General features: G+C 47.0%; 2 protein-coding genes across 5 annotated transcripts in view; one reads left to right on the forward strand and one right to left on the reverse strand.

The window, feature by feature from the left end:
• Positions 1 to 27,884, forward strand: part of Gfrl (Glial cell line-derived neurotrophic family receptor-like) — a 366,205-nt gene that overhangs the window by 134,123 nt on the left and 204,198 nt on the right. For all 4 annotated transcript variants that reach the window (XM_025299230.1, XM_025299232.1, XM_025299233.1 and 1 more), the window contains exon 2: positions 15,785 to 15,907. In XM_025299230.1, the coding sequence (XP_025155015.1) occupies positions 15,785 to 15,907 (123 nt within the window). The remainder of the gene's footprint in view (positions 1 to 15,784; positions 15,908 to 27,884) is intronic.
• On the reverse strand, positions 24,190 to 24,925 carry LOC112588632 (putative uncharacterized protein FLJ37770). The gene has a single exon (XM_025299235.1). The coding sequence runs from the start codon at positions 24,693 to 24,695 to the stop codon at positions 24,264 to 24,266; it is 432 nt and encodes a 143-aa protein (XP_025155020.1). The 5' UTR covers positions 24,696 to 24,925; the 3' UTR covers positions 24,190 to 24,263.

The following is a 27,884-nucleotide window of genomic DNA, read 5'->3' on the forward strand; positions in this document are numbered from 1 at the left end:
AGGGGTGCCCGATCGAAGCGGGATATTTTTATCTCTGTTATTTCCAATACACTTGAACATGCGCGAGAAAGAGAGAGAGAGAGAAAAATAACAGGAGAATTAACGACGCGCAGGGCGCGCGGCGTCGTATACGAATGAATATAGACCTGTGTATTTTTACGACATAATCCTGATTTGTATCGATGCATCGGCGGCCGGCGATCGCAGGGGTTTTATTGAAATTAAACGGAACTTCATTCAGCGAATGTGAAATTTCCGATACCGGGCGGATTGTGTGTCGTCGGACTTTATTTCGGCGTACGCGCCCGTCACAAAAGCGAGCGGCTATCATATTTCGCGGATTATCGTACACGGCCGCGCCATAGGTGGAGTTTCCGCGAATCAGCTACTTCGAAATCCGGAATTATTTCCAAATTATCCGGCCGCTGTGATCGCTCGTCGCGAGCATTAATAACTGAGCAATAGCGGCCAGAGCGAACGAATGAGCGACCGACCGGACCGAAGCGAACCGTTCGCGGTATCGACGCGCGAGAATTGATTACCCGCTCCTTCGTCGAGCACTCGCGCGCGCGTTAGTGCGATCAATTGCCGAGCGTAATCTCGCTCCGCTTGAAAACGCTCGGCGCTGTGCGATCAAAACGCAATCGAAGACCTCGAGGACCCGTACGGGGCCGGCTGCTTTGATATTCCGCAGTTACTTCACTGCGCGCGGCAGTCCTTTCGAAGCCGAGTCCTTCGATTACGTCGAATTAGCTTCCGCAATTTACTTTCGCGATTTTAATGCGACTCGCAAATCCGTCGATGCCGTGACATTACAACGGCAATGTGACGAGACTGAATTCCGACGCGAGGTCGAATTTTATATCTACAATTAGACTCGCGGGCAAATACGCCGAACGGCGCATTCAACAATACGTATACGTGTCATTTTGCGACAAACTCTCGGATTTGTAATGTTGAGGGCGGGGGACTCGAATATGAACTATAATCCGCGCGCAATTCCACGTTTCTGTCGCATTGTTACGAAATACAACGGCAGCGTGCGCGCGCGTGTGCGCGCGCGCGTGCGCGCTGCCGTGGATAAAAGTGCGATTTCAAACCGACCACGCAGCTACATTGTTACAATATGCCAAAAATCGCTCGCTGCGAGCCTGCCTTTAGTCGCGAGCGGCCGAGCGAACGAGCGGGTCACACTTTGTAGCGCAATCCGGATTTATATCGGCGAAAACACCCGCTTTTATCGAGTGCTCGCGGCCTCCGTTGAAATTAAACGAGCGTTTCGCGCCTGACCCCCTTTTCGTTTGTCCCGCCGTGTACACACACACCGGCCGCTTCGTACGGACGTTCGTATTTCATCGGCACGGAACATTTTAATCGCATTCGCAGTTCGAGAGAGAGAGAGAGAGAGCCCCGCCAGAGCCAAAGTATCCCGTCGAAATCCCCGGCTTTCCCCTCCGGCGGGAGGATTTACGCGCGACCTCCGACGCGTTAGAAAGCTCATTCTTCCTCGATGCTCGTTACGAGCTTGATTCGTCATCGAATCGCTCGCGCTCATGAGCCATCGAGCTAGCTCGTGCCGCGCAGATCTTGTCGATCTGACTCTCGCGTTCTTTTGATCCACACTTGCGCGCGATCGGGAATAAAGAAGTCGCGATCGATCGGGTTACCGACGAAGCGATTAGAACACGATTAGTAGCTCCCCGTCGAACGGCAGCCATTCCGCCCGAAGAGACGAGCTCGCGTGCGTTATTATATCGAAGATAAACCGATCTCGATCGAAGGAGCGAGCGACGTCGACGCGCTTTTCGATAGCGTTGACGGTCGCGCGGAAATTTAGCTCGGCGAGAACGGCGGCGGCAGCGTCGCATCTGGAGGACACGCAGTCGTCGCGAAATTACGTATCCGCCGGGCGCCGACGTTCATTGTGCATTTCGCTATTTTAATTTCAAGCGACGCGTGTTTCGTGACGCGGACACTCGCGGGTTAATCGCGTACGAACGAGCGAACTGCGCCGCCACCGGGGAAAATCCCTGGCAAATCCGGACGAGTGCGCGACTCGTCGTGCATCGCGCCGGCAATCCTGACCGAGCTGCGAGCTGCAGGTAGCAGCGGCACGATTGTCCGCGCCGCTGCACGTCCCCCCAAAAACGATAACATCTCATGATCTGTCGGACGGATGAACAGGACGGTGGCGCGAGCGCGCGCGAATGCGAGAGCGAATTCCGCGCGCCGGGCCGATAATTGAAAATCAGTGTCCCATATATCGATTCGCCGGATTGTCGAGCCCCCGTAAACTCGCCCCCTTCGTCTCTCCCTCCTGCCTGCGCCCCCCTGCCCCCTCCGGCCACCATCCCCTTCGCAGTCTGCGCTGTTATTCGCGCGCTCGCGCCCCGCGCGAGTTTTTGATGAAAATGTTTAATACGCGCGTTTCGTTATTTCCGCGACAGGAAAGACACATTTGACGCGTGAAAATAAAATCGCGCGCAGACTTGCGGTGAATGCGAGCGAGCGAGCGAGCGAGCGAGCGCGATGCTTGCCCGTAAACCGCTATTTATCTAATTCGCACGCTCACGTCGACTCTCGAGCGCGCGTGACGAGAGCGCTGGACGGACAGTTCGTCGTTGCAAATTGCAAAAAACAGTAAAGGAAGAGTCACAAAATGCGCGCGGGTCGTTGCGAACGCTTGATCTACGATGCGTGCGACGCGACGTACGAGCCGCTTGTTAATTAACTCCCGCGAGGGCGCAGGAGCGCGCAAACTTGTCGTAACGCTCCTTCGCGCGCGCGCGGATCTAAAGGAATATTCGCGAGCGTCGTTAGCTTTCTTTCTCTTATTTCGTGCGCGTCTGATGTACGCGCTCCAAGCGCGTGATTTCTCTCCCTCCCCGTCTCTCCCTCGAGAAATGACTCGAGCATTGTATGAGCATTGTATGAAAATGATCGTTTGCGTACAAAGGATCATTAATTAAACTGCTGCTGCGTAAATTGGAAAAGCAGGCTTGATGAGACCTAATCAGAGATCCGTCCTACCGAATTAAATCATTAACGCTCCTTGATGGAATCAGAGTCTGTACAAATTTATGTTTGTGCGAGAAGTTTTTACGGGAATAAAAATGTTACACGGAAACGTCCAACAAAGCTGCGTGCTCAGTGAATTAAAGACCCGCGAGGTAATTTTCAAAGAACAAGAGCACACGAATAAGACACTTAACGCGCACATTTCGCTATTCAGAAATAATCCCCCCGGCGAAGGATGTTCGTGAGTATAAAATCACGCGAGAAGTCCGAGGCAAAGAGGGAGAGAGACAGAGAACGAGGAAGAGAAATAATGAGAGAGAGAGAGAGAGAGAGAGAAAGAGAGAAAGAATAACGGAGGCCGCGGCATTCTCTCGCTGGTTCGTTTCCGCGCTCGCGTCGTCGCCAAGGAGGGAGTGTAATTTCTCGCGTTGTAATCGGCGTAACCCGCGTATCCAAGTCAGCCGACCGGATATGAACGCTAAGAGGATTTTCCGGATTCCGAGGACGCGCGACGCGCGACCGCGTTGGCGGAAGAGCGAAACACCCGGCAAATTATGTAACGCGCGGCCAGTCGCGCGATAACGAGCGGCTGAAAAATCGCGACTTTCCGACCGCGAGATAAAGCAAGGCCGCGGCCGCCACGTCGTGAAACGCGTTGCATAATGAAACGACCGTCTCCTCGGTGAATCAACCGGCGTGGATCGCGCGGCTCGGAAATTTCGCGCTCGCGCATATCTGATCGATGGGACGCGCACGCGACAACTCCGTTGTCAATTGACTTCCATTGGCGAAAAGGCGAACTCGGTTGCACGCCACGTCAAATATCGGCCGAGATACGGGCGTGTGTGTGCGCGCATACACGTCCATATGTGTGTGTGTGTGTGTGTGTGTGTGTGCGTGCGACTTTTAATCTCCCCGTGAGCGTTATCATATGCTCCCGTGATGTAACGTAACGTTGAACGCTCAAAGCCGGCGCTCGCTCGCGCGCCGGTAAAATTACACGTTATTTAGAAGCCCTTACTTTATAAAGGGACGACGGGCGTGTTACATACTTTTTATCCCTGTGAGCGTTATCATATGCCCGCGACGTAACGCGACGCAACAGCGTAGAGCTCGCAGAAGATGATTGCGCTCGCTCGTACCTGTAAAATTACACGCTGTTTAGAGGTGTTCCCTGTAGAAGAAACGGCGAATGTGTTGCTTCTCAAATCCGCAGCGTGATTGAACGCAGCGGCGCAGGTAGCGAACTTCAAAGACAATCGTTTATTCGCACCTGCAAGCTTACGTGTTTGTTGGAGATTCTGATAAACTGTAGATTATACGCCCTTGTGCGGATGTACGTTGTACTTTGCGCTACGTCTCGCCGTGAACGTCGCGTTGTAGCAAAACCTAGACTGAACCTAGCGGGAGAGGCCAAGAAAGAAGCAAGATGGAGGAGCGCTGTTTTATGACGACGTGTCCGCTGCGCGAGCGCGTTCTCCGTGCCGATTCTCATGCTCTCGCGATACGATGAAGAACTGAAATTTACATCTGTATTTTCTCTCGTTAATACGGCCATCTCGCTCTCCCCGCTCGGCCCGCTCGTTCGGCAGGTTCCGAGCGTGAAACGGTCCGGGCGATATCGGTCGGGGGCTGTCTTAAGCGTGCTCGCGGATAGAAAGGGTTGGCGAGCGAAGAGAGGAGCTCGGGAGGAAACCGGGGGCGGACACACGGGAGGAAGAGAGACGGAGTGAGGTAGAGAGACGAGACGGAAGTAACTGCTCGGGCGGAAGTTCCAATTGCCGGCTGGATCTATATTTAATAAGACAGGAGAGTTATACTTTCTGCCGGGGCGGCGGTCGGTCGGCCGCGACGCGCAGTTCGAGCGCGAAAGTTTCGCCGGAATTATCCTCCACTCCGGCCCGGCGCGGCGCCGGCTTTCGTCCGCCATCGCCTAAGATAATTAAATATATCCGCGCACGCGAAAATGCTCAAATGGATTTTCCCTCGGACGAGGGCGGCCGCTGCGATAAGAGATTTTCCCGTTCGGGAAACAGCGCCGTCGGAGGAAGTTTCTCCCCCCTTGCCCCGTTACCCAGCTCGCTCGCTCACTCGCTCGCTCGCTTTGTCTCGCTTCCTCTCCCGTTTTCTCGCTCTCTCCCGTTTTATTATTGGCGTCTATCCCCTCGTTTCGCTGATGATCTTGTCGTGTCTCAAAGCTCTCCCCGAGCTACGGATCATGGAGGCTGCGAAGGTTACACGCCGAGCAGCGGCCGGGAGAAACGGTAATAATCTCGACGAAATTACGAACTGCTTGTCAGGAGCCGCTATTGGCATTCTGATGTCTTGATGCTTCAGTATACGAGAGAGAGAGAGAGAGAGAGAGAGAGACACGCGGTATTCGATTATTGAATTCGTCCATTTCGATGATTTTCGTTGAGGGCGAAATATCGGTGATCGGGACAATTATACAGATGTAATTAGACTCACTGATAGTTAATCAATCGCTATAGGTCTCTTTTACTTGCCTTTGACCGTATATAGCTGACAATTGTATCCGCTGCATTTCTACGGATATATCGGTAACCGGCTAATTTGGGATAATTTTGTGATTTGATAATTTCGAAGTGATATAATTAACAAATACAGTAATCCATAATGGAAATTGAATGGAAATTGAATAGTACGAAATGGCGAAAATAGGACGTGTGATAATTTGAAATTCGGTCGTCCGCAAATCCTCTTTCGCGAGATCCAAAGTGCTCTCTACTCTTCCGCAACAATTTGCAGCGTTGTGCGAGACATGCCAAGTACGGCAAGGGCACGAGAAACCATGTTCCTTGTTTTTATAACAAAGAGATGGAGGCGTAAGAGTGTGCGTGGAAAAGATTTACCGCGCTGCAGGGATACATAAATATACGTAATGTCAAAACTTTGCTAAGGTTCCGGCTGTCCCAATGCATCAATTTTATTTGGCCGATTTTTCTCCGGGGATTACATTAATACGGATGTGAGAGATAATGTATGTATCAGCGGGATTTATGATGAATGGTGGACTTGTCCATGTCCTGCGAAACATATTATGCAGAATTATCAATACAAGGGCAATCTGAAAAATTCTCGACCTGACACATAGATGGCATTAGAAACTGTCAAACTATAATTGTATTGGAAAGTGGCATCCCTGATATAAACCCGTGTAAAATTTTATTTCCATCTGTCAAGTCATTCGAGTAGTAGCACCAGTTTAATATTGACGTGTCATTGTCTTTTTTAAAATGGAAAAAATTGAATATCGTGCAGTGATTAAATTCTTTGTTTTGGATGGTTTAACACCAACAGAAATTCATCCGAAATTGTTAAAAGTATATAAGGATGCATCACCTTCACTTTCCACTGTGAAAAAATGGACTGCTCTTTTTAAATCTGGTCGTACAAGCCTCGAAGATGATCCGCGCGAAGGTTGTCGGCAAAAACTGCTACAACATCACAAAACATTCAACAATGATCCATGATATGGTGTTAGATGATCGGCGAGTGAAAATGCGTGAAATAGCTGAGGCCATAGGCATCTCAAAAGAACGAATTGGAAATATTTTGCATGAAGAATTACATATGAACAAGCAATTTGTGCAAGATGGGTGCCGCATTTGCTAACAATTGACCAAAAACGCATTCGAATGCGTATTTCTCAAGCGTGTTTGGATCGTTTTAAGCAAAACGGAAAATGGATTTCAAGCGTCGTTTCATAACTGTTGATGAAACTTGGATCCACCACTATACACCAGAGCGAAAAGAACAGTCGAAACGATGGATTGAAGCCGGTGGACGTGCACCAAAGAAGGCAAAGACGGTTCCATCAGCAGAAAAGGTTATGGCAACAGTTTATCGGGATTACAAAGATGTTTTGTTGATCGATTATCTTCAGAAAGATAAAACGATTAACTCTGAATATTATTGTAACCTTTTGGATCTATTGGATGCAAAAATTCGTGAGAAAAGACCTGCTTTAAAAAAGAAAGGAATCATTTTCCATCAAGACAATGCACGTGTTCACACAAGTGTTTTGACAATGGCAAAATTCAACGAATTAAAGTACGAATTGCTTGAACATCCAGCATATTCACCAGATTTGGCTCCCTCTGACTATTATCTGTTTCCAAACCTGAAAAAATTCCTGGCTGGGAAGCATTTTACATCAAATGACGAAGCTATTGCAGCCGTGGATGGATATTTTGCAGACCTTCCGGAATCACACTTTAATAATGGTATTGAATTATTGGAAAAACGTTGAAGTAAATGTATTGAAGTTTCAGGAGATTATATTGAAAAATAAAATATATTTCACGGCAAAAAAAATTTTCTTTCATTGCTCAGGCCGAGAACTTTTCAGACTGCCTGCGTATTTCATCAGAGCTGAATAGAAATTAGCTAAGACTGGAACATGAGATGTGAGAATTACAGTGGCGGTATTCGCTGTTTAAAGCTATATTTATTTTTCATTCGAGAGCAAGCTCGCTAACCGATAGCATAAAGTTTACCCGAGGCGTCGTTTCCGTTCCGCGGTTTTTAATGCAGAGAATAATGATAATTTCCACGGTGCAATCCGCGGCGTGCGCGGACCGGTACGGCGGGAAGTAACTTTTTATTGGCGTCGTCGCGACACATCTGCTTGCACAGTCGTTGCGCAGCTGCTTGCAGCGGCGTATAAATTGAGAAATAGCGCAGCGACGCGCGCGTAAGCGCCCGTTTCCGGAAAAGTGCGCTATCGAGCCGCGATTTTATTGTCGCGCTTCGAGGGCGAGTAGCACGCCCGGTCCGGCCGGTAGGAGAGCCTCTCGCTCGAAATTGTTACCGAGACGTTACGTGGCGCAGCGGCCGCGTTTAGTTCCATTTTTCCTTCGCCTCAATTGGGTTAGACCCGCGCGGCAACTTCCACTCGGCAAAGTTAGCCGCGAACGAAGGACTATAATTATTATGCCGCATAGCGTAACTCGGCTCGCGGCACTGCGACGTCGAGTTCCCGCGGGAACCTATTCGACCCCGTTTAATCCGCAAAACGGACAGGCTTTGATAAGGGAAAGATTCCCCCGTGCCGTCTTTAGTCTAAACGCGCAAGGATCCTCTGCAGTAAAAAAGAAATACAGCATTCTTAATGTTCTTAACACTGTTGTTAACAGGACTGGTTTAGGAAGTCCTGAACGTAGCACGCTTGCCGCCAATCAACGATAAAAGGCAATTCTTATCAAGGAATGTGATTTTTCAAATCGGTGTGCTTGTCAAGATATTTATTTTGTAGGGTATATTCGACGTTCTCTTTTCCCTCGGTAGTTATTGCATATTTATGCGATAATTGTTGTGACGTGAGAATTGAGAGTTGGAACGCATGTTTCAGGATCGAAGTTTAGTAAATTATAGTCAACGATCGTATATATATCGGAATTTATAGTATAAAGTTGAAACTCTCGAGTTTCGAAATTGCTCCCGCAGCTTCGCAATTTAATAATTTATAAATCTAATCGGTTTGCAATCCCGAAGGTTTCGTGCATGTGTGACGAGGATTAACCGATCAATATGGCTAACCCTGCTAATAGTTATCCGCGACGTTATCGAGAGAGACCCTATGTGATTATAATTAAAAGGTATAAATTGCGGTTGAATAAAAGTACGACTGTTTGCACAACGGAACAAAGGGAGTTGCAAACAACCGACTTCATTCATCGAATGTGAAAACTCGAGTTCGTTGTAAAGTACAATAGCACATAATAGGAATTCATCTATTATAACAAATCTCTCTCTCTCTCTCTCTCTCTCTCTCTTTCCCTCCAACAAAGTGTATTACGAATTAGTAGATAATAAATTATATATACATGGCAAATGCTTGATAAAGATCATACATTTCATGAAAAGATAGCGGAGTGTTTTTCTTATGGAAAATTCAAATCCTTATAATAAATAATTTCCTTTTTTACGAAATCTCCTCGGAATGAGACCTCGAACGTGCATTTAGACGAGAGAGCTTAGTTCTTTAGAAATTTAATAGCAATAATAAAATATTATACGAAGAGTTGTTTAAATTGCAAAATCAAGCGAGTGTATTTACAATTAAGTACTACACGATGTTGTAATGTTTAATTGACCGTGTTTTTCCCAGCCGTAAATTGAACAGAATTAATTTTACAAATATTTTCGCGCGTATCAAAATACGCACACATATGCACACCGTGTGCGCGCACATATATCTGGATGAGAGCGAAAAAAAGATCTAGAATAATCGACGCTATTTCGAGCGTCGAGAGATTTCGCTGCAAACGGAAAAAATCAGTTGGGGAAAGCGAATAAATTAAAAGCGGGAATGTGTTGCGCCAACTGGTGAAAATCGAAGCCGACATTTTTCGACCGCCGTTCATTTTTTAATGAATGAACTCCCGGATGAGTTTCGTTGCCACTCGGAATTTTATTTGTAATCATAGCTCATCAGACGCCCAATTATCCGCTTTACCTGTGATAAACGTTATTAATAGTCCTTTTTCATCACATCCTTCCGCAGAAAAATGCGATAAATTGAGATTTCTCCAGCGGCCCGCGTAATTGACATTTGATTGCGGAAAAACACGCTAATTTTTCCCGAATGACTCCGCATATATTCTTAAATTCGCGCGCTGCTCTTTCTCTCTCTCTCTCTCTCTCGCCTCTTCAACTCGTCCGACTACAAGGGTACTCGGGACACGCGATTAATGATATCCCCATCTCTCTTTCCGCGCGCTACATATTACCTGGGAATATAATCTCGCAGTTAGTTAGTGCCTCCAACTGTCACGCGTGTTAAACCCTTTATTCCCGCGAGCGGCTCCTATCGCCGTACCTAGTCGTAATCCAGTTTCTCGACATATCGAGATACCTGCTCTCTACAGTAACGCCTCGACATGACGAGGTGAGTCGCCGTAATTTGTAATCGTGTGACGCATTATGATCCATCGCGATAAACCTGCGTGCGCCGGTATTTCACCTGGCGCCGGCGCCGGCGACGCACTCGACTCGGCATCAACACGTCGACGTAATTGTGACCGATGGCCGCCGAGCCGATTTTCGCAACGGCCGCTGCGAAATCGACCAGGTAAACAAGGGCCGTTCGCCCCCAACCTCCCGCACGCGCGCGCGATAAATATCGCCGGATTATTTGACAGGGATGATCAACGCGCCTCGCGCGGAGAATACACCCACGCGCGGGTTCTCGTATAATACCCGAATGACGCATTATACCTATACTTCCGATACGGGACGGTTGCAGCGGGGAAATTTTCTGAGATAATCGATGGGAGGGGACCGCTCAATTTTATCTGAATATATGTATGTATAAAATGATGTATGCGTATTCTTTTTCCTTTTTTTTATATCGCATATATATATATATATATATATATAACGTATACGTACATAAATGGAGTAGGAGGGTGGCCAACCGGTATGGCGTATACATGACGAAATCGTGCGGTTTATCCGATGAAAACGGTTTTACTCGCTACATACTTATTAAAGCGGAGGTGTCCTTGCGATTCACGAAAGTCTCTTTCCCTTCGGGACCGCATGCGCTTGTGTGTATCCGCGCTCCGGAGAACATCAAGCAAACACATGCCTGTGATTGAAGAGAGACGCTGCCTTTCGGCAAAAACCGGAAATTTTTCAAATTTTCAGGTTACGCTTCTCTTGCGAAATATTTTGTGCGGTATCGTCTCTCCGTCGTGCGATCGCTCAAATTTTAACTTTTGCTCTCATCCGTGCGTCGCTTTCGCGCTCCATCAACGCGTCATAAAAATGACAGGGATAATGAAGGGGTGAAGAAAAGGAGAGGGGGGAGGGGAGAGAGAGAGAGACAGGGGTAGAATAATATTTCCATTCCGCTTTATTATGCCCCGGACCCAGAAGCCTTCCCTTACTTTACCGGCGCGTTTGTTACCGTCCTTCCGCGGCATAATTATTCTTCGTTGCGGCGTGCAACTTTTTCTCCCCTCCGAAACCTTTTTGCCGCGTCTCGGCCGCGGTTTTATAATCGCTCGTTGTTTTAGGCGAACGGCGCGGCGGGGCGGGGAAGGGGATGAGGGTGGGAATGGGGGAAGAGGGTTCACTCTCTCCCGCTCTCTTTCTCTTTCTTTGTGACTTCTTTTGCCGCTGCGCCACCTCCGTCCTCCCCTTCGCTCTTGTACCACCCCCTCCTACCTCTCCTTCTCCTCTGTTCTTCGCGGGAAGCACTTTCTCGCTTAACGACGGCGAGAAGAAAAATAAGTAGTGCCACTCATTTTTAATGCAGGACATAAAACGCCGTGCATCTCGAGAGCGAGCGTGCGCGCGGAATCCACTCGCTAAATTGAATTTTAAAGGAACGTTCGGTTTAAAAACCGATTTGCAGTCGGGATACAACGGTCGCGCTTCAAGAAACAAAAAGGAAGGGAGGGAGAAAAAAGAAGGGATTTCCGGAGCGCGCGAGCATGCGAGATGCAGTTAAGAATGCGCGCTTCCCGGCGCTGTTACTGCTCGACGGAGGCGATTTTTGAAGGAAAATGAAAATTGCGAGCGGACGATCTCGGAATTTCTCGCGCGAACAGCTGATGCGCGGCGCAACGATGCGCAGACTGCACTCGGCTGCGCGCGGCTCGATTACGACGCGGTAATAATACGCATATGAAATTTTTCAATTGCCAAATGGCACGTCGCCCCCTCCCCCCCGCACTCGCGGTAGCTTGGAAGGAAAATAAAATAGAGAAAGCACGCACACCTCATTACACATCATTTGAAATAATATTCATACATGGGACGCGTGACTCGCCAACGAGAACGAAGCACCGGGGAAGAACAGCGGCTGACGCGCGCGCGCGCGCGCTGCTCTCGCGGCTCTGCTCGTCGTTTCGCTCCTCGAGTTTAACAGCTCGTTCGCGCAGTTATTTGCTTGTCCCTCGTCACGGCACAGTCAGTCGGCGAGATTTTTCGTCACGAGAGCGCGGCAGGAAGGTACACAGGAGGAGGAAAAAGGCCGAGAATATGAAATGATACGGACACTATGACGCGGCAGAGGGGAGGAGAGAGAGAGAGAGAGAGAGAGAGAGAGAGAGAGAGGATTAGAGGGAGGGAGAGAGACGGAGACACCGAAAAACCGAGCACGCGGATTTTTACGAGCCACTCGCGAAGCGGAAGTCGATAAAAGAAGAGAGCGCACTGTTCCCTCCCCTGCCCCGCTGCTGTAATTAATTACGAAACGTTCGGAAGAGCGACGCTGAGCGCGGGGGCGGGGCAGGGGGCGAGCAGAAAGAGGTGGAGGGTTGGAAGCTGACGGAGGACGCGAGCGGCTATAAAAAATTCTCTATACGAGGCGCAGTCACCTCGTGGCCGCACTCGAGCGTGCATTCGCTCCGGCGCCGGCACTGTGACAGCGGGATTTTTCCGATCGTCCCCGCGTGAGTAAGGGGAGAATTTATGGCGAGAGAGAGAGAGACGGCAGAGCGCCGTGCGAGAGCGGCGCGCGTAGCGGCCGATGTTTTAATGCTATGCTCTCGCGAATGTAAGCGGGAGCGGTTGATGTTAATGCGGCCGATCAGAGGTCTCGCCCCCCCCTCCCCCCTCTCCTCCTCTCTCTCTTCCGGGATCGTTTACGAACGCGACGGAGGGACGGTGTGGCGGAAAATTGACGGATACGCCTGTGTGTAAGGTACGTACGTATGTATGTACGTAACTGCACAATGTGAGCATACTTGATCAACACCGGCGGCGCTGAATGTATGATCGAGTATATTAGAAAGGAGGATGGTTGTCGTATTTCGGAGATGCGAGATTTAACGCCGCGCGGAAATATTCATACATTTAAATAGTACGATCGATACGCTTCGTGGCAGACGCGAGATTTTGACGAGCGGCGAATAGCATTTCGGGAGAGAAAGAGAGAGAGAGAGAGAGAGAGAGAGAGAGAGAGAGAGAGAGAGAGAGAGAGAAAGAGCCGGGGTCACAATGCTCCATTTCCTCGCTTGTCGCCGAAATAGACGGATTTCTGCAATCGTGAGCGTCGAATAAAGCCTTTGACGACGGCCATTTCCGAAAGTGCTCCTACATCTTTGAGAATTTCGCCGTCGCCAAAAGAGAGTTGCGGAAGGGACGTAGGTGTAAGCGTGGGAGAGAAAGGGCGCGAGGGAGATAGAGAGCGAGAGAGAGACAGAGAGAGAGAGAGAGAGAGAGAGAGAGAGAGAGAGAGAAATGGACGAAGAGCGCGGGGGAGGGAGGGGAGGGAAAGAGAAGATGAAAGGATTCGTATTCGCGATACGGCGTTGCGCGATGCATCAAACGCGAAAGAAATTTGTGCGCGCTGCGCGACGTATTGTGATATCATAAGGTATCCGTAAGCGACGCTCCTCGCGATCCTTCTCTATTCCGGCGACTCGGTGCGCACTCGTACGTTCATCTCGCGGGACGTAATCCCGCCGGCAATGACATTTCCGATACACGCAATAATGCGAAAAGACATTTCCACGGTGGCGACTCGATTCTTGACACCACGTACACACCGCGCGCACGTACAAACGAAATTCGAGCGAGATATTATTTGACACGCGACATCCCTCCGCCGCGCCGAGCGAACGAGCGAGCGGAGCGATTGGAGTGCAGCATATTTTTTCGAGAGAAATATAATTGGCTTTTCGCATCGAGCGAGTCTCTGTGCGCGATCTCGCCCGCGCGATTCGATGCGCACATGATTTATTCGGGAGTTTGCGACTACGTCGGTTCCCCGACGCTGACGATTAACAGACACCGACGAGCCAACCGTATATCCACCGTATATCCACGTTTGGCGATTTTGTATTTTGTACAGCGGTATATTATTAATATTTAACAGCCCATCACGCGCCACTCACGCGAAGCAGGAAATGACATCTCAGTTGGCTGCTTATGCGGCCCGATCGACTCGCAGAGCATCGCGTCCCGTTTCGTGCAACAAAGTCTTCCCACCTTTGTTGCATCGAGTAACCTCCATTATTTTTACTGATAATAGCAGCGTATCCTTCCTGCAGCGTCGATCCGCGAGAGGAACGTTGCCGCGGTGGCGATCGAGAGCGAATCGCGATATCGCGTAGCCGACGGCGGATATATATAATGTAGTGAAACATAGTGATTAATTAAACGAAATGAATCACACCGGGGAGAATATCGCGTCATAAAGCGGCGAAATCAAAAAGTCACCCGGCGCTCTTTTACGCGGCAGCGATCGCGTCGCTTGATTAACCAAAAAGCCCCGATACGCAGCTTTATCGGTGCATTAACGGCGACGCAATTTGCACTTTATACTCACACGCCCGGCGATTCGCGTGAGTTTGCGGCCGCGGAAAAAATCCGCCGGCAAACGACCGACAAAATATGGTGCTTTCGGACGCAGTTAAATTCGTATCGCCTGCGAACGATCGGAATCGAGAATCGGAAAATTCACGGAGCCTCGTAAGCGTTGCGGGGAGTCTCATCGAAGCGTAAACGTATGTCTTTACTGTGTATTACATTTTTTATATCTTTTATAATTTGCACGCGATTTTTCCACGGAAATGGATATTTTGTCGATTCTCGGCCGAGCGACATTCCTCTCTTCGTTCCTCCTGCATCAGCAATTCCAAGTGTCTGATTATAAAAAAGCTCCTTGCACAATGTAGACTAACGCGAGCTGAGACCCGGTAAATCCTCGATGTTTAATTCCGATCGCTTGTAGTTCAAAATTTACCGATGCGGGACAGCATTCGTTCCGATCTCGCTTCAGATTTGCAGCGCGGACAGCATGATGAGAGTGCTTCACGCAGGATTTTACTATACTGAGAAAAAGAAATATACTATTTGTAATTATTGTTGGGAAAGCATTTTTTCTTTAGTAAATTTTAGTATTACAGCGTTAATGATGATAATTATCACTATCAGCATGCATATTGTATACGATACAATTTTGTTGGGACAATATATCTATAGATAGCTGGTGCGGAAAATGACTATCTTAATAAAAAATCTTAATAAAATTAACCATCTTGTCTCTCTCTCTCTCTCTCTCTCTCTCTCTCTCTCTCTCTCTCTCTCTCGATCGATAACTCGTTCCTCAGAACGGATCGCAACTTGACGTACGAGCGTCTCGTTTCGCCGCGAATATTGTTCATCGCGTCGTTTGCTGACAGTGCCACCGCGTTACCGCAGGCTCTGTGCAACCAAAAATTTTGCGCTCTCCTTTCTGGTCAGGAGACTTTTTATTTTGACGTCACAATTAATTCGCACTGATTTACGAGGACCAGGTAGAAGCGCGTGCGCCCGTTTTATTCGCACCCTTTTATTCTCATTCAAACTATCCGTGCTCGCTTAATGAAATATAATTTGTCGTCGTCGGAGAGTTCCACGTCGGCCGGTTATAAATAACGGAAACGCTTTATCGTGGGGATATTAAATCACTGCGCACGTACACATGTATACATACATACGCGTATATATGCATACACGCACGCATACATCCTCCCGATCCCAGCCTCACCCCGTCGCCGTCTTTCGACCGGCATTTCGCCGCGCGGTAATTCGCCGTAATAACGACGAATTTCCCGAATTTTTCGGCGCCGGCGAACCGATCTCAATGGAATTCCCTTTTTTCTCCTTTCTCCTTCTCCCGCCGTAACGTCCGGCTTTAATCTCGCTCGCCGCGCTGCGGCGTGGGGAAAATGTTAAAGGCGCATTCTTTATGTGCGAACTGACGCTTTTTTTTAATACGTAGCCCCCGTCGATTATGTTTCAGGATCCGGCATCAAGGTGCCGGTGGCCATCCTGAATTGCCTCTACGCCCGCCAATTGTGCTTCGAGGACCCGTCGTGCAGCGCAATTTTGGAGATTATACCGAGGGTCTGCGGTCCGGAATTAGGTGAGCGAATGAGTGAGGGAGCGAGCGAGCGAATTCGGATAGTCGGCGGCGCCCCCTCGCCTTTCCGCCGCGTGCGCGCGAGACTCAGCGAGGAAATAATTATTTAATTACTGTCGCCGATAATTAATCGTTAATTGTACGTCATTTATGCTCCGATGTTAACCATGCGTGGTTAATCGAGATTTTCAATATTGGTTTAAATTCAAATTAATGGTAACAGGATCAATGATAATCGAGGTGGTTGGTTATGCGTTATTATCATACAGTTAATTGTAGATGTGCGATAGGTCAGACGTATAATTTTAATTTGTACCTGCTGAATTTTAATTCGGCAATATCAGATATAATATCTGTGAATTCTCCCGGCGAATCCGGTCCGATCGGTCGCGCCTCTCTTCCGCCGGCTTCGGCGTCGACCGGAGAAACGCAATTTTGAGCTCGCGATAGAATATTATATATTTGGAATTTTCTTCGCGTAACGACTTATTTTAGCCGACGCTTCGCTCAACACTCTCGATACGCACGTTCGTCTCCTTCTCACGTCTACAATATTAATTTATTGATTGCAACTTTTCGTAAAGTCACTTCCTCGTGAGATTCCTCCGAGACCATGCGTGTGTTTTAAGACACTTTTAAGGTAATAACGCATGAAGAAGCAATAAGGCACCGAATACAGGGAATCGAATGTGTAACTAAAGAAAAGACCACGCGAATCCTTTCGCCCGCGAAGTTTTGCGAATAATCCCGAAACGAGAGAAAGAGAGAGTGGGAGGGAGATTTAACAGCCGAAACGTAAGACTTGCGAGTGTTTTTTTATTCATGCGATGTATTATTCACGCGGATTATATTGGCAATAATTTACACAATGCGAATCGGTATAACGCGCGAGTCGATAAGTCGGAGAGTCCGCGGGAGGAATAAAAGACGCGATCCGGCCGTCCCGCAAAATAGAAGCTGAGGAACTCAGCGTTCCGTCGGCATTGTTCTACCGGCATTTTTATTTATATAATCCATTATTCATGCCCCTGCCGAACAAACATGGCGTTGGGTCTTGCCGGAAAAATGAGGTATAATTCGACGCAATCTGTCGTTACCGGCGAAAGCTCCGGCGAGAGCTTTAATTTTCTATAGATCGCGCGATGTTTATCCCTGCACGCGATGCATTATTCATGCTGTCCACCTTGTAATAATCATGGCTCGTAATGGGTCGCACATGATTCGTAAAATCTCGCATTGGTGCATGTGAAATAAAAGGCGGCCCGAGCGCGGCGGCGTCGCATTTGAAATTTTGCGATGCGGCCGGGGGGGTGGCGGAGAGAGAGAGGGACACGCTGCGCTGCATTACCATGAAATTTGCATGCGGATCCCGAAATCCCGCGGAATTTCTTATGGAAGCGATAATGACATTAATGTCTGAATTTTGAATCCCGTGTGTAAGTGCCGCGGAACTTGTGGAACTCCCCTGCCCCCTCCCCCTTTCTCTCTCTCTCTCTCTCTCTCTCTCTCTCTCTCTCTCTCTCTCTCTCTCTCTCTCTCTCTCTTCATGCAGTAATCATTTTTACGTGAGTTAGCATTATAATTCGCGAGAACTCGTCGAGAATTTACGAGTGGTTTCGTTCTACGGATGATGATGATACTCCTCAATGATTCCTCGTATAACGCTACGATTTTAAATCTGTATCTCCCCATAAAGCACACGTTCTTTATGCCTCTTAAAATCGAAACTAATCAACTCCGCTTTCGTAAATCTGGCAATTTTGTAAAATTAATTGGAGAAATGTTTGCAAAGAGACTTGGACTCACGTAAGCATTTTTCGCAAGAAATTATAATGTTTGTCGAGAGAGTCTCGAGAGCCTTGAGAAAATGTACAATTCGTCCCACTGTGACCGTCCAATGTTCGTCTTACGCGACCCGGAGGGACTCCATTGCGGGACTCGTCGATTCAGCTCGTGTAATTCGCGATGCGACTTTTTCCACGGTACGATTATGAATCATAATGGATGCCGTCTTGCGGCAGTCTCGTATCGGACATTGATAAATAAAAGACGCAGTTCGTGTCGCGCACGTGCGCGCGCTACAATATTCTTGGAACAGAAGTAAAAGCCTTAGCAGGTTTCCCGAGCTAAAAGCTTTCCGAAAGCAGTGCCATTTGTTTTACTTTCGCCCGGGCGATTACATGATAGATTATTCACGTAACCCCCCGGTATCAGAAAGGAGCGCGGAAGCCGCGGCATAAATCACAATGGACAATGTCTTTGTTTTAAAAAGCCGTACGCGCGCATACACACACACACATATACATACACATCGGGCAATGTCGAAGGAAATAAAATATATAACGTTTGCGCACTCCCGACTTCGCTCGCAGGCAACCTGTTCTTTTAATGCCATATACACCGCTCTACATTTCGTACATTGACGACAGTCGGAAGAACTCGTCGCTACCTACAACAATGTCACGCTTGCAATTCACAAATGAAGAATTATAGGATCATGCCGTGCATTTAGTTTGTACGGGTTTGACCAAATCTAATTTCTACTTGAAAACCGACGAATGTTTTCCAAGAGCAAACAACCTAAAACTCATGGTTCTTTTTTTTTTTCGTAAAAATATCTCTTCGACACGCGATTCTCGATCATAGAATGATATCTACTTCATCAGATCGTTCCACAGAGAGTGCATCTATCAGGTGGAACATTTGGCGCGCGAGGATCTAAAAAAACCGTCGCAGACGTTTGCTTCCTCCCCGTAACGTGTATCGAGTCCTTTCCCGCGAATGACATAACAATTAAAGAGCGATGGGCGACGGTACGAGTGGTGGCGGTGAGATTTAATGGCGTCAAGAATAATTTACAGTTCGCGTTGCTATCGTCCGTAACACGATTTCCATTCGGAGGCGACGGGGGAAAACGAAGCGACTAACGGAGAGACAACGAGGAAAGAAAAGAATGAGGTCGTCGACCGTCTCCTTTCGAGTCATTCTCATTTTCTACCTCTCTCTCTCTCTCTCTCTCTCTCTCTCTCTCTCTCTCTCTCTCTCTCTCTCTCTCTCTCTCTCTCTCTTTCTTTCTGTCTTTTTCTCTTTCTCTTTTGCTCGTTACGGTTTCGCGCTGTGGGTGAGGAAGAAGAAGAGCCCCACTTTCCGAACTGTTCGATTTCGTCATCAAGTCAATCGCCCTCGTGAGAACAATTATTTCCGCGAAAGAGGTGGCCTTAACTGGTGAGTTTAAAGTTACATCCAACCGCGAAACTGTGCGCAAAAATGTCCCGTCGGCGGGACGCTTGCACCGCGATAGCAATTATTTCTGTCGATTAATTAATTTCTTACTTTTACTACGTGCCAACGGGGGAACGAGAAGAGCGAGGAGCGGAAACATTTGTTATTTATTGCACCCGACAAGGTTCCCCGGCAAATGAGTAATTCATGCGATTAAAACGAGTGACGCCGTCAACGTGAAATATGTCAAGTTACGCTCCCCTTTTTTTCGATAATTTCAGCGTAATTATACGCGCGGCTAATAATTGCATCATAGGCACGGATTGTTTGAAGGGAAATAAATAAACATATAAATGCTAATCTGGTAACAAGTGAGTCAAATCTCGTTTTCAGCGTTCGGTACAACGGCGTTTTATAACAATGCATTTCGCGTTTCTCTTACACTCGCTGTTTCTCTTATGTGCACCTTATATGAACGAAGAAGTGATAAAGCATCTCGGCACGTTCAATCCGTCTGAATGTTTAAACATATTTTCTCACCTCTCTCGTAAATATAGATCTGTTTATCAAGAACCGACTGCTTCTTTACGTCAATTAATTATTGATGCGATACATCATGTTTGTGTTGAAATTTTTATTCTACACATGTTTGGTTCTGTAAAAGTTAAACAATCGCGGACGCGTCACCAAAATAATTTCAAATACCTCTCCGAAACTCGACCAGTCTCCCGAGTCGTAGTTTTAATTCTAATCGTCGCAAACTCCGTCGAGCTTGAACTTATCGACCAATCGATAATCTCAATGTACGTAAGACTACGTAGCCTCTATTGTTTTGCGACTCTGCTAATAGTTACTCGCTGCCGTTTTGTGGAGGCAACCATAGCGTCTCGTGACAGTTTACTATTTGTTTACTATTATCGCGCATTTGTCAGCCGACTGCAGCCGCAAAAAGGAGAGGCAGAAGAAAAGGCCGATAAAGTATGCGTTAATACAGGGCCTGCAATCGAACGAAGCATCACCGAGAGATTATAAATTTACCGACCACCTCCTGGCCGGTAATGGATCCGCTCGTAACTTGCTATCGGATTACCTCGCGTTACCTCGCGTAATAGTAACAGCATTATCGAGAGATTTCTCCTCCTTCCTCCCCGAGTCGCGATTTCACGCGTAAACTGGCTGACACGGTTAGACGATAAAATTCGAGTCTTCCCCGAGAGATCTCATTTGACCCTTTTAATATTCAAGCTCTTGTACTCATTCGCGTGTAATCGCGAAAAATTCTGCACTTTACCCGACTTACTTTCTGCGTCCTGACGTGCACGATCCCTTCGTGCGAAACTCTCATTTATAAACTAAAAGTTTTTGTTTCGTCCTCCAGTTGAGGCGACAGAAAACGTGAAGATTCGTAAAGATTGACGCGTATCAAAATGTTTATTCTCAATGAAGGATGAAATGTTGCGCCATTTCCTCGAAGTAAACGACAGACGTGTCTCGAGGGGGAGCTAACAATAAGTACACACTATTATCGCTAAAGTGTGCCTCTTTGTGTAATCGATCTTTCAGAAGGTTCTAAATTATATCCAGTTTATATTTGTAACATCGACGCGTCGTCGTCGGTTATCTCGAGCGAGCGCGTCGATTGGCTCGAAGCTCGGGTGACGTAGTAAAATAACATTTTTAACTCCGACCGCAAAACATACTACATTTAACCCAATTTCGCCGGGGGATATTTTAAGAATTTCGCCGTCCTGCCTTTCGCGCGTGTTGATGAGAATTGACGCCGACTGCTCTCTGTAGAATGGAACGATCGTATTGGAAAAATCGTATTGATTTAAAACGGCTTCGCGCGGCGCAGTTGGAGAGAGAAAGAAAAAAGTCGCCGTGACCGAAGAATAAAACTGATGCATTGATCAGATTGTTTCTGTCCAACTTGACATTATACTCATAATTAATACGCCATAATTATATCAGTGACTTTAATCGCACCGTCGAAAACAAACGGCGCGTATATCGCGAAATAATTAATTGTACATTTGATCGTGTCATTGTTTTTGTCAGCAGTGCATGAATAATTTAACGGCATGTGTCCTCTTTTTCTTCCTAAATCCTTTTATCGATAATTTTTCGTCTTGTTTTTCTTTACTCGCATGTTTTTACCAAGCATTTGATAGTCGCGAAGCCAAACAGCAATTGGGAATATGCGGGAAAATATCGCGAGTTTCACGGGTCGAATTAACTCTGACATAATTTCTGCTGATATCGCCAGGTAAATAAATAAACCGTAATTAGGAACAACGAGATAAATGCTAATCTAGACGGCCAAATTTTCGACTAATTTCATTTACTAATGACGGATGCGTTATGCGCGCGAATTGTTACGAGTTGTGATAGCGCGGCTGTTCAATTCTGTAGCGAATTTACAGGCATGTGTGCGAGAGAGAGAAAGAGAGAGAGAGAGAGAGAGAGAGAGAGAGAGAGAGAAGGCGGGGAGGGAAGAAAATCTATATTTTCTGTATAATGCAAGATGCAATCCATTTGCAAAAATATGTTTAACTCATTTTCACACTCTATCGATTCTACCAAAACATTTTACGCGCGTACATAATTAGCCATTTGCGTAAACAGATTACTAATGAAGTTTACCTTTTGATCCCCGTGCAGCGGTAAGAAACAAACGCAAAATAATCCTGCGGGTATCCCTAGATTATTCTTCGTCTCTTTTTACATTTTTGTCTTTATAACGGCCGAGAAAGAAGTATCTTAATTTGAAAAAATCAATGCTGTGCGTTGACGGAGGAACAATAAACGGCTTTCAGTCGGCACAGCGTGGCGAATAATGCTCGTCGCGCGGTTTAATGGAAATTGAATTATATTCGAAATTGGAAGCGGGCGAGGGACTCAAATCGTTCGTGTAGGTCTATTCATAGATAATTGAACGTTGATCCAGTCAAATTGGTAGACGTACTTTTGGCAATCTTCCTCTTCTCGCGTCTGGAGGAAGTTCGCCTCCGGGTTTCAGGCTCTTATCAAATTTGCACAAAATTAAATATCTGGCTATCCGTTTTCTCGCCGCAACACCGTCGTGATACAGATTGTACCGCGGAAATAAATCATGATCAGATTTCAAATCGTGCTATTACGATGCCATTAACGTCCCTCCGCCAGCGACTGCATGTAAATTAATAGTTTGCATATAAATGCAACTACTGTTACTCCCTCGCATAATTGTCAATTGAATCCGGATGCATTGCGATCGCGCCGCGATGCCGTCCGGAGAAAATTTCGCCGCAAGTATCACTCTCTTCCCACCCCCACCCCTCTCGTCCTTCCGTTGAGCCCCTCCCCCACTCCCGAGTTTCGCTCTCGTAATACTGTTTTACTTTCGGGAAATAAGACACCGACACACGAAACATGTTTGTCGCGACGTACGCGCATACACTCACGTCACGAGCGAAGCAAATCTCGCGCGAAACGAAGTGAGGGTTGGCTGGTCCGCGACGCTCATCTTGCAAAGTAGCGGTCTGTGAAATAAGGGCTTGCGGACAGGATAACGTTACCGGTGCGGCGGGACGCAGCGCGGTGCAGTAGGACCAGTAATAACCTGCGTGGAAACGCGGCGTGTACACCGACAACTTCCGGCTGACCTGTTTCCAGCCCCTTCCGCCGCCGAAATTTCAGCTCGGACGGGCCGTACCGGAAGCCCCGTGCCGAGATCGATATCTCGATACGCGCTTCAGAGACCCGCACACGATGTGCATTAACGGCTGGCCGATCGCGAACCTCGCGAGCGCCGCGCCGTTTCTCATTCAGATACCACCGCATTGTTCGGCCGTCTGGACATCCTCGCGAGCGTAAGTTCGCCGTTAAGAGTTCCGCCGGCAAGCGAGACGCTGGAGAGTCGACGCGCAACGTGGATTCGCAAGCTCGCGCGCTCCGTGTCGCATCCCGACTAGAAATTTATCCCATGGTCCTGATTAGGTTAACCTCGTTTGGACATCAGGTCCTCCAATAAGGTAATATTCTATCGGGTTCTAGTAAGTCATGTAACGCAGCGTGGATATCAGGACCTTAGTAAGATTCATAGTCAGGTCCTTATTGAGTTACCCTATGGAATCCTTATTACGCTTATTTTTTCAAATTATGGCTCCTGATTACTCGCCACGGCTGTGTTGGATGATGACATTGGAAATAAGAAATGACACGCTGAAAATTCTTTCATGTCATTTCCAAATAAAAAGATATTTGCATGAAATAATAATTTTAGATCGCTTGAGCATACTTGTAAAATGTTTCGTCACGACCAATAAATTATCGCGAAACACGCACTGAGATACGCAACATGCATGCACAGAGTAGGCGACTGAACTGCTTCTCGAGCTTCTCTTTTATCTTGTAGGCCCATTTATGGACAAATGCAAGACAAATGAGAGCCGCAGTGCGCACGCCGCTACAGGCAACTCGTCGTTGCGCGTCATATGATAAAAATTGAACTGTCTCTAATTATATGTGGCAAAATATTTTTTTATACTGCATCCAGTACTATTAGAGTTTTACACATACACACGTGCGCACACACACACACACACACACACATATTCATATTATATACATATAAAATTAATTACAAATGGGTTTTGTTAAAACTTGATAATGCAAATCATATTAGGTACAATGAATAAGATCCCGACAAGGATCTGATCAACTGAACCATCTTATATCATACACTAGGTTGGTATACTAAGGTCCTAATGTGGAGCCAATCACTATAATCTTATAAAGGTCTTCCTTACTCATTTGTCGTTAGGACATTATAAGGACTGACTTACTTAGGATTACCTTTCATTCATTTCCTATTAGGTCCTTATCGATGTTAGATGAACCTGATCAAAATTTCTAGTCGGGATTATCGCGATTCGCCGCGTCGGATTTACCGGAGCGAGACGTGAATCGAGCGACAGGAGATGAGTCAACGAGATATGAGGTTTGATCAAAAAGTAACGAGAATTTTTAATTTTCTCGGAAAGTATTTATTTAATTTTCAATGTTTATCTTGTCTCCTTCAAAGTAGTTCCCCTGTGATATTATACACTTATGTCAACGTAGTTTCCAGTTTGAGAAACACTGGTGGAACGCCTCTTTAGGTATTGTCTTGAGCTGGATCTACGATTTCACCTTTATCCCATCTATTGTTGAAAAATGTTGTCCTTTTGAGTTTGGGAAATAGAAAAAAGTCACAGGGGACCATGTCTGGAGAATAAGTTGGTTTTGCGATGGTTACGCGATGCTGTTTTCGTTGAAAATTCAGCAGTTTCGGAATAAATTTTGCCGTCACTCGCTTCATGTTCAAAACATTAGTAAAAATCGCTTCGCATGAGTCGTATGAAATTCCTATTTCTTCAGCAACCTCTCTAATGGTGATTCTTCTATTAGCAGGCACAATCTCTTTAACTTTTTTCACGTTTTTATCACTAGTGGACGTGCTAGGACGTCCAGACCTCGCGTCATCTTCGATGTCTTCTCGGTCTTCGTGACAGCGTTTGTACCATTCATAAACTCGTGATTGTGACATGGTATCGTCGCCAAAGGCTTCTTCTTTAACATTTTGAACGCTTCGCTGCACTTAATTCCGTTTTTAACACAAAATTTCAGACAAACTCTCTGATCCGACATTTCGCCACAGAAAAAATCGCCTGACACACTGAAGTACGTCTTGCTCATTCGCTCGCCAAACACAAACTAAGCGTCGTAGCTGCCTGAAAACTGACACGTATAGATTGCGTGAAAAGTTCGCAGAGCGAAACTGAAATAAAGAACACCTAATTCTAAAAATTATTTTATTCTTCAATATAGTCTCCATTAACTTCAATACACTTGGCCCAATGGCTCTCCAATAATTTTATTCCATCGCGGAAGTTTCTGAAAGGTCTGCGAAATATGTCTCTACAGCTGCTATAGCTTTTTCATTCGACAAGAAATGCTTTCCACGGAGAAATTGTTTCAGGTTTCGGAACAGACAGAAGTCGCTGGATGCCAAATCTGGCGAATACGGTGGATGATCAAGCAATTTGTACTTCAATTCATTGAATTTAGACATTGACAAAACACTTGTGTGAGCAGGTGCGTTGTCTTGGTGAAAAATGATTTGTTTGTGCTGCAAACCAGGTCTTTTCTCACGAATTTTTGCGTCCAATTGATCCAAAAAGTTACAACAATATTCAAAGTTAATTGTTTTACCTTTTTCCAGACAATCAATTAACAAAATCCCTTTAGCATCACAAAAAACTGATGCCAAAACCTTTTTTGCCGATCTTTCATGCTTTGTTTGCTTTGTAGTTAAACATCCAGCTTCAGTCCACTGTAAACGTTCCTATTTCAATTTAGGATCATGGTGATAGATCCAAGCCTCATCCATAGTTATAAAACGACGCACAAAATCGGTTTTATTCTTCTTAAAACTATCCAAATGACGCTGAGAAATTTGCTTTCGAGCGAGTTTTTGTTGAATTGTTAACGTATGCGGCACCACTTTTCCCAAACATCTTTTTCATTTGTAATTCTTTATGCAAAATATGCCGTACCCGTTCGTCTGAAATGCCTATGGTATGAGCAATTTCACGCGTAGTCACACTTGAATCTTCAGAAACAATAACATATATTTGCTCAATGATTTCTGGTGTTGATCCGCTTTTTGGACGTCCATTGCGCGGATCATCTTCAATGCTTGTACGATCACGTTGAAACTCAAGTCCCCATTTACAAACCATTGTTTTTGAAGGAGCAGATTCCCCTAACACATTTACCACCTCGGAATGAATTTCCATTGCCTTTAAACCTTTTTTAACAAAGAACTCAATCACTGCACGCTGTTTCAAATTTTCCATTGCAAACAAATATACTGACACGTCAACTTCAATTGGCTTGTAAACACAGAAAGAATTGACAGATGGAAATGAAACCTAGGTTCATGTGAAGAATGATTCTATATAACCGACTACAATTTATAATTCTACCGTTTACTTATAGATGCCGCTCCGCGAGCTTTTCACGCAACCTGTACGTCACTGGTAGTGCTACCAACACACAAAAAAAGAATCAGCTGAATAGACAAGATACAGCGCGCGCAATTTCAAAATTCTCATTCTTCTTCTTGATCAAACCTCGTATCCGACTGATCGGTCAGCGGGACAATTCACTCATCGACGTAACATCAATACCCGCTCTAGTGCTCGGTAATAATATGAATGCGCCTAGGAAGGTATAATAATAACAATAACGACCATAACAAATGAATCGTTCGATTGAACAAGTCTTGCCGTAAAAAGCAACGTCTGATTGAACAAATTCGCGAGTCGACGATTAATCCGACGATAGATCGGCCGCGGAGAGTCTCGACCGGGTTTTCCGCGATAACGTCGCCGCGCAAACATGAGCGGGCCGCGTAACGGCAAAAGTGGCAACGGCCGGAGGGTTAAAGCGCGTCGCGCTCGGTATCTCCAGTGCGATGACAACACGAAGAAGCCGCTCGGTGTTGTTCCGGGGAGGGTCGTTGTCGTCCCGGACCGATCGTTCGCGTCGATAAAGCGTACATGGAGCGGAGAGAGAGAGAGAGAGAGAGAGAGAGGGAGAGGGAGAGGGAGGGAGGGAGGGAGAGAGAGCGCGGACATGATAGTCGATAACATTCATCTTGTCGGCCACTGAAGTGCGAAATAAGGGTCGCGGATTACGTTACGACTCCATTCACGGCCACTCGGCCGACACGAACGACCCGGAACGCGCGGAAGAGCACGACGGATCGCGTCGGCGGTGCCTACGCTGCGTAGAGGCTGCGCCTCCGTGACTCGTCATCGTCCCCGAGCGAGCCGAGCGAGCAAAGTCGCATAACTGAGTGGCGAGCTCCCGGCCTGTTTTAATGCCTTCTTCCCTTCGCGCCGAAGTCCCTGCGCTCTCGAAGGACCCGAGGGCTCTTTAACGAGCGCGCCTGTTATTTCGCATCGCGGCGCGGCGAACATATCGCCGCGGCGGCGTATTACGCTACGCTTTTGTCGTTGTTACGTCACGCCATTCAGTGAGGGAGCTAATTAGGAGCCGGATGGTTTACGGATGATTCTTTCGTTGTTCGCCGCGTGAGATATCGCCGACGATAATTGCGACCAGGAGAGCGGAAAGGAAACAGATAAAAGGAGAACACAAAACGTGTGTGTGTGTGTGTGTGTGTGCGCGCGCACGCGCACGGCTGAATGCGGCTTTCCGAAAGTCGCGGTGCGCGAGCCGTCGGGATTTTATTAACGTCCGCGTTGGGGGGCAAACACACACAATGCGGGGAACGAAGAATTAGCCGATAATTAGGTACTTAATTTTTTATTTTCGTCGCGTTGCGCTTCACATTTCGCTACGTCATTTCAGCGAAACGGCAAGCGTAACGCGCTTACGAGGTCGATCTGCGTGTGCGCTTCGTTGCGTATTTAATAATAAGCTTGCACGCGTTTACGCTGCGTTAAATCGCGACTCATGAACGAATCGCAAAGGATTACTCGCTCGATAAGTTACTCGGATGGAAGATATCATTGCTTTAACGAGCTCGTAAAAGTTGGATCGCGGTCACGTCCGACGGCAGAATTGGCGCAATTAGAAATTGCCGTCGAGCGGCAATCGGCACGATCGCCAGTCGATTAGAAGCGCGGCCGCGTGATGTATCCCAGCGCGCGAGAGCGCAACTCTCTCCACGTTGTTATCGCGTGTTGAATTCTGATCTTTTTTT

Source organism: Harpegnathos saltator, unplaced genomic scaffold (genome assembly GCF_003227715.2).
Source record: "Harpegnathos saltator strain DR-91 unplaced genomic scaffold, Hsal_v8.6 scaffold255, whole genome shotgun sequence".
Lineage (NCBI taxonomy): Eukaryota > Metazoa > Arthropoda > Insecta > Hymenoptera > Formicidae > Harpegnathos > Harpegnathos saltator.

What these genes read in the sequence shown, in the direction of transcription:
- LOC112588632 (XM_025299235.1), bottom strand. Translation starts at nt 24,695, where the DNA reads ATGTCACAATCACGAGTTTATGAATGGTACAAACGCTGTCACGAAGAC.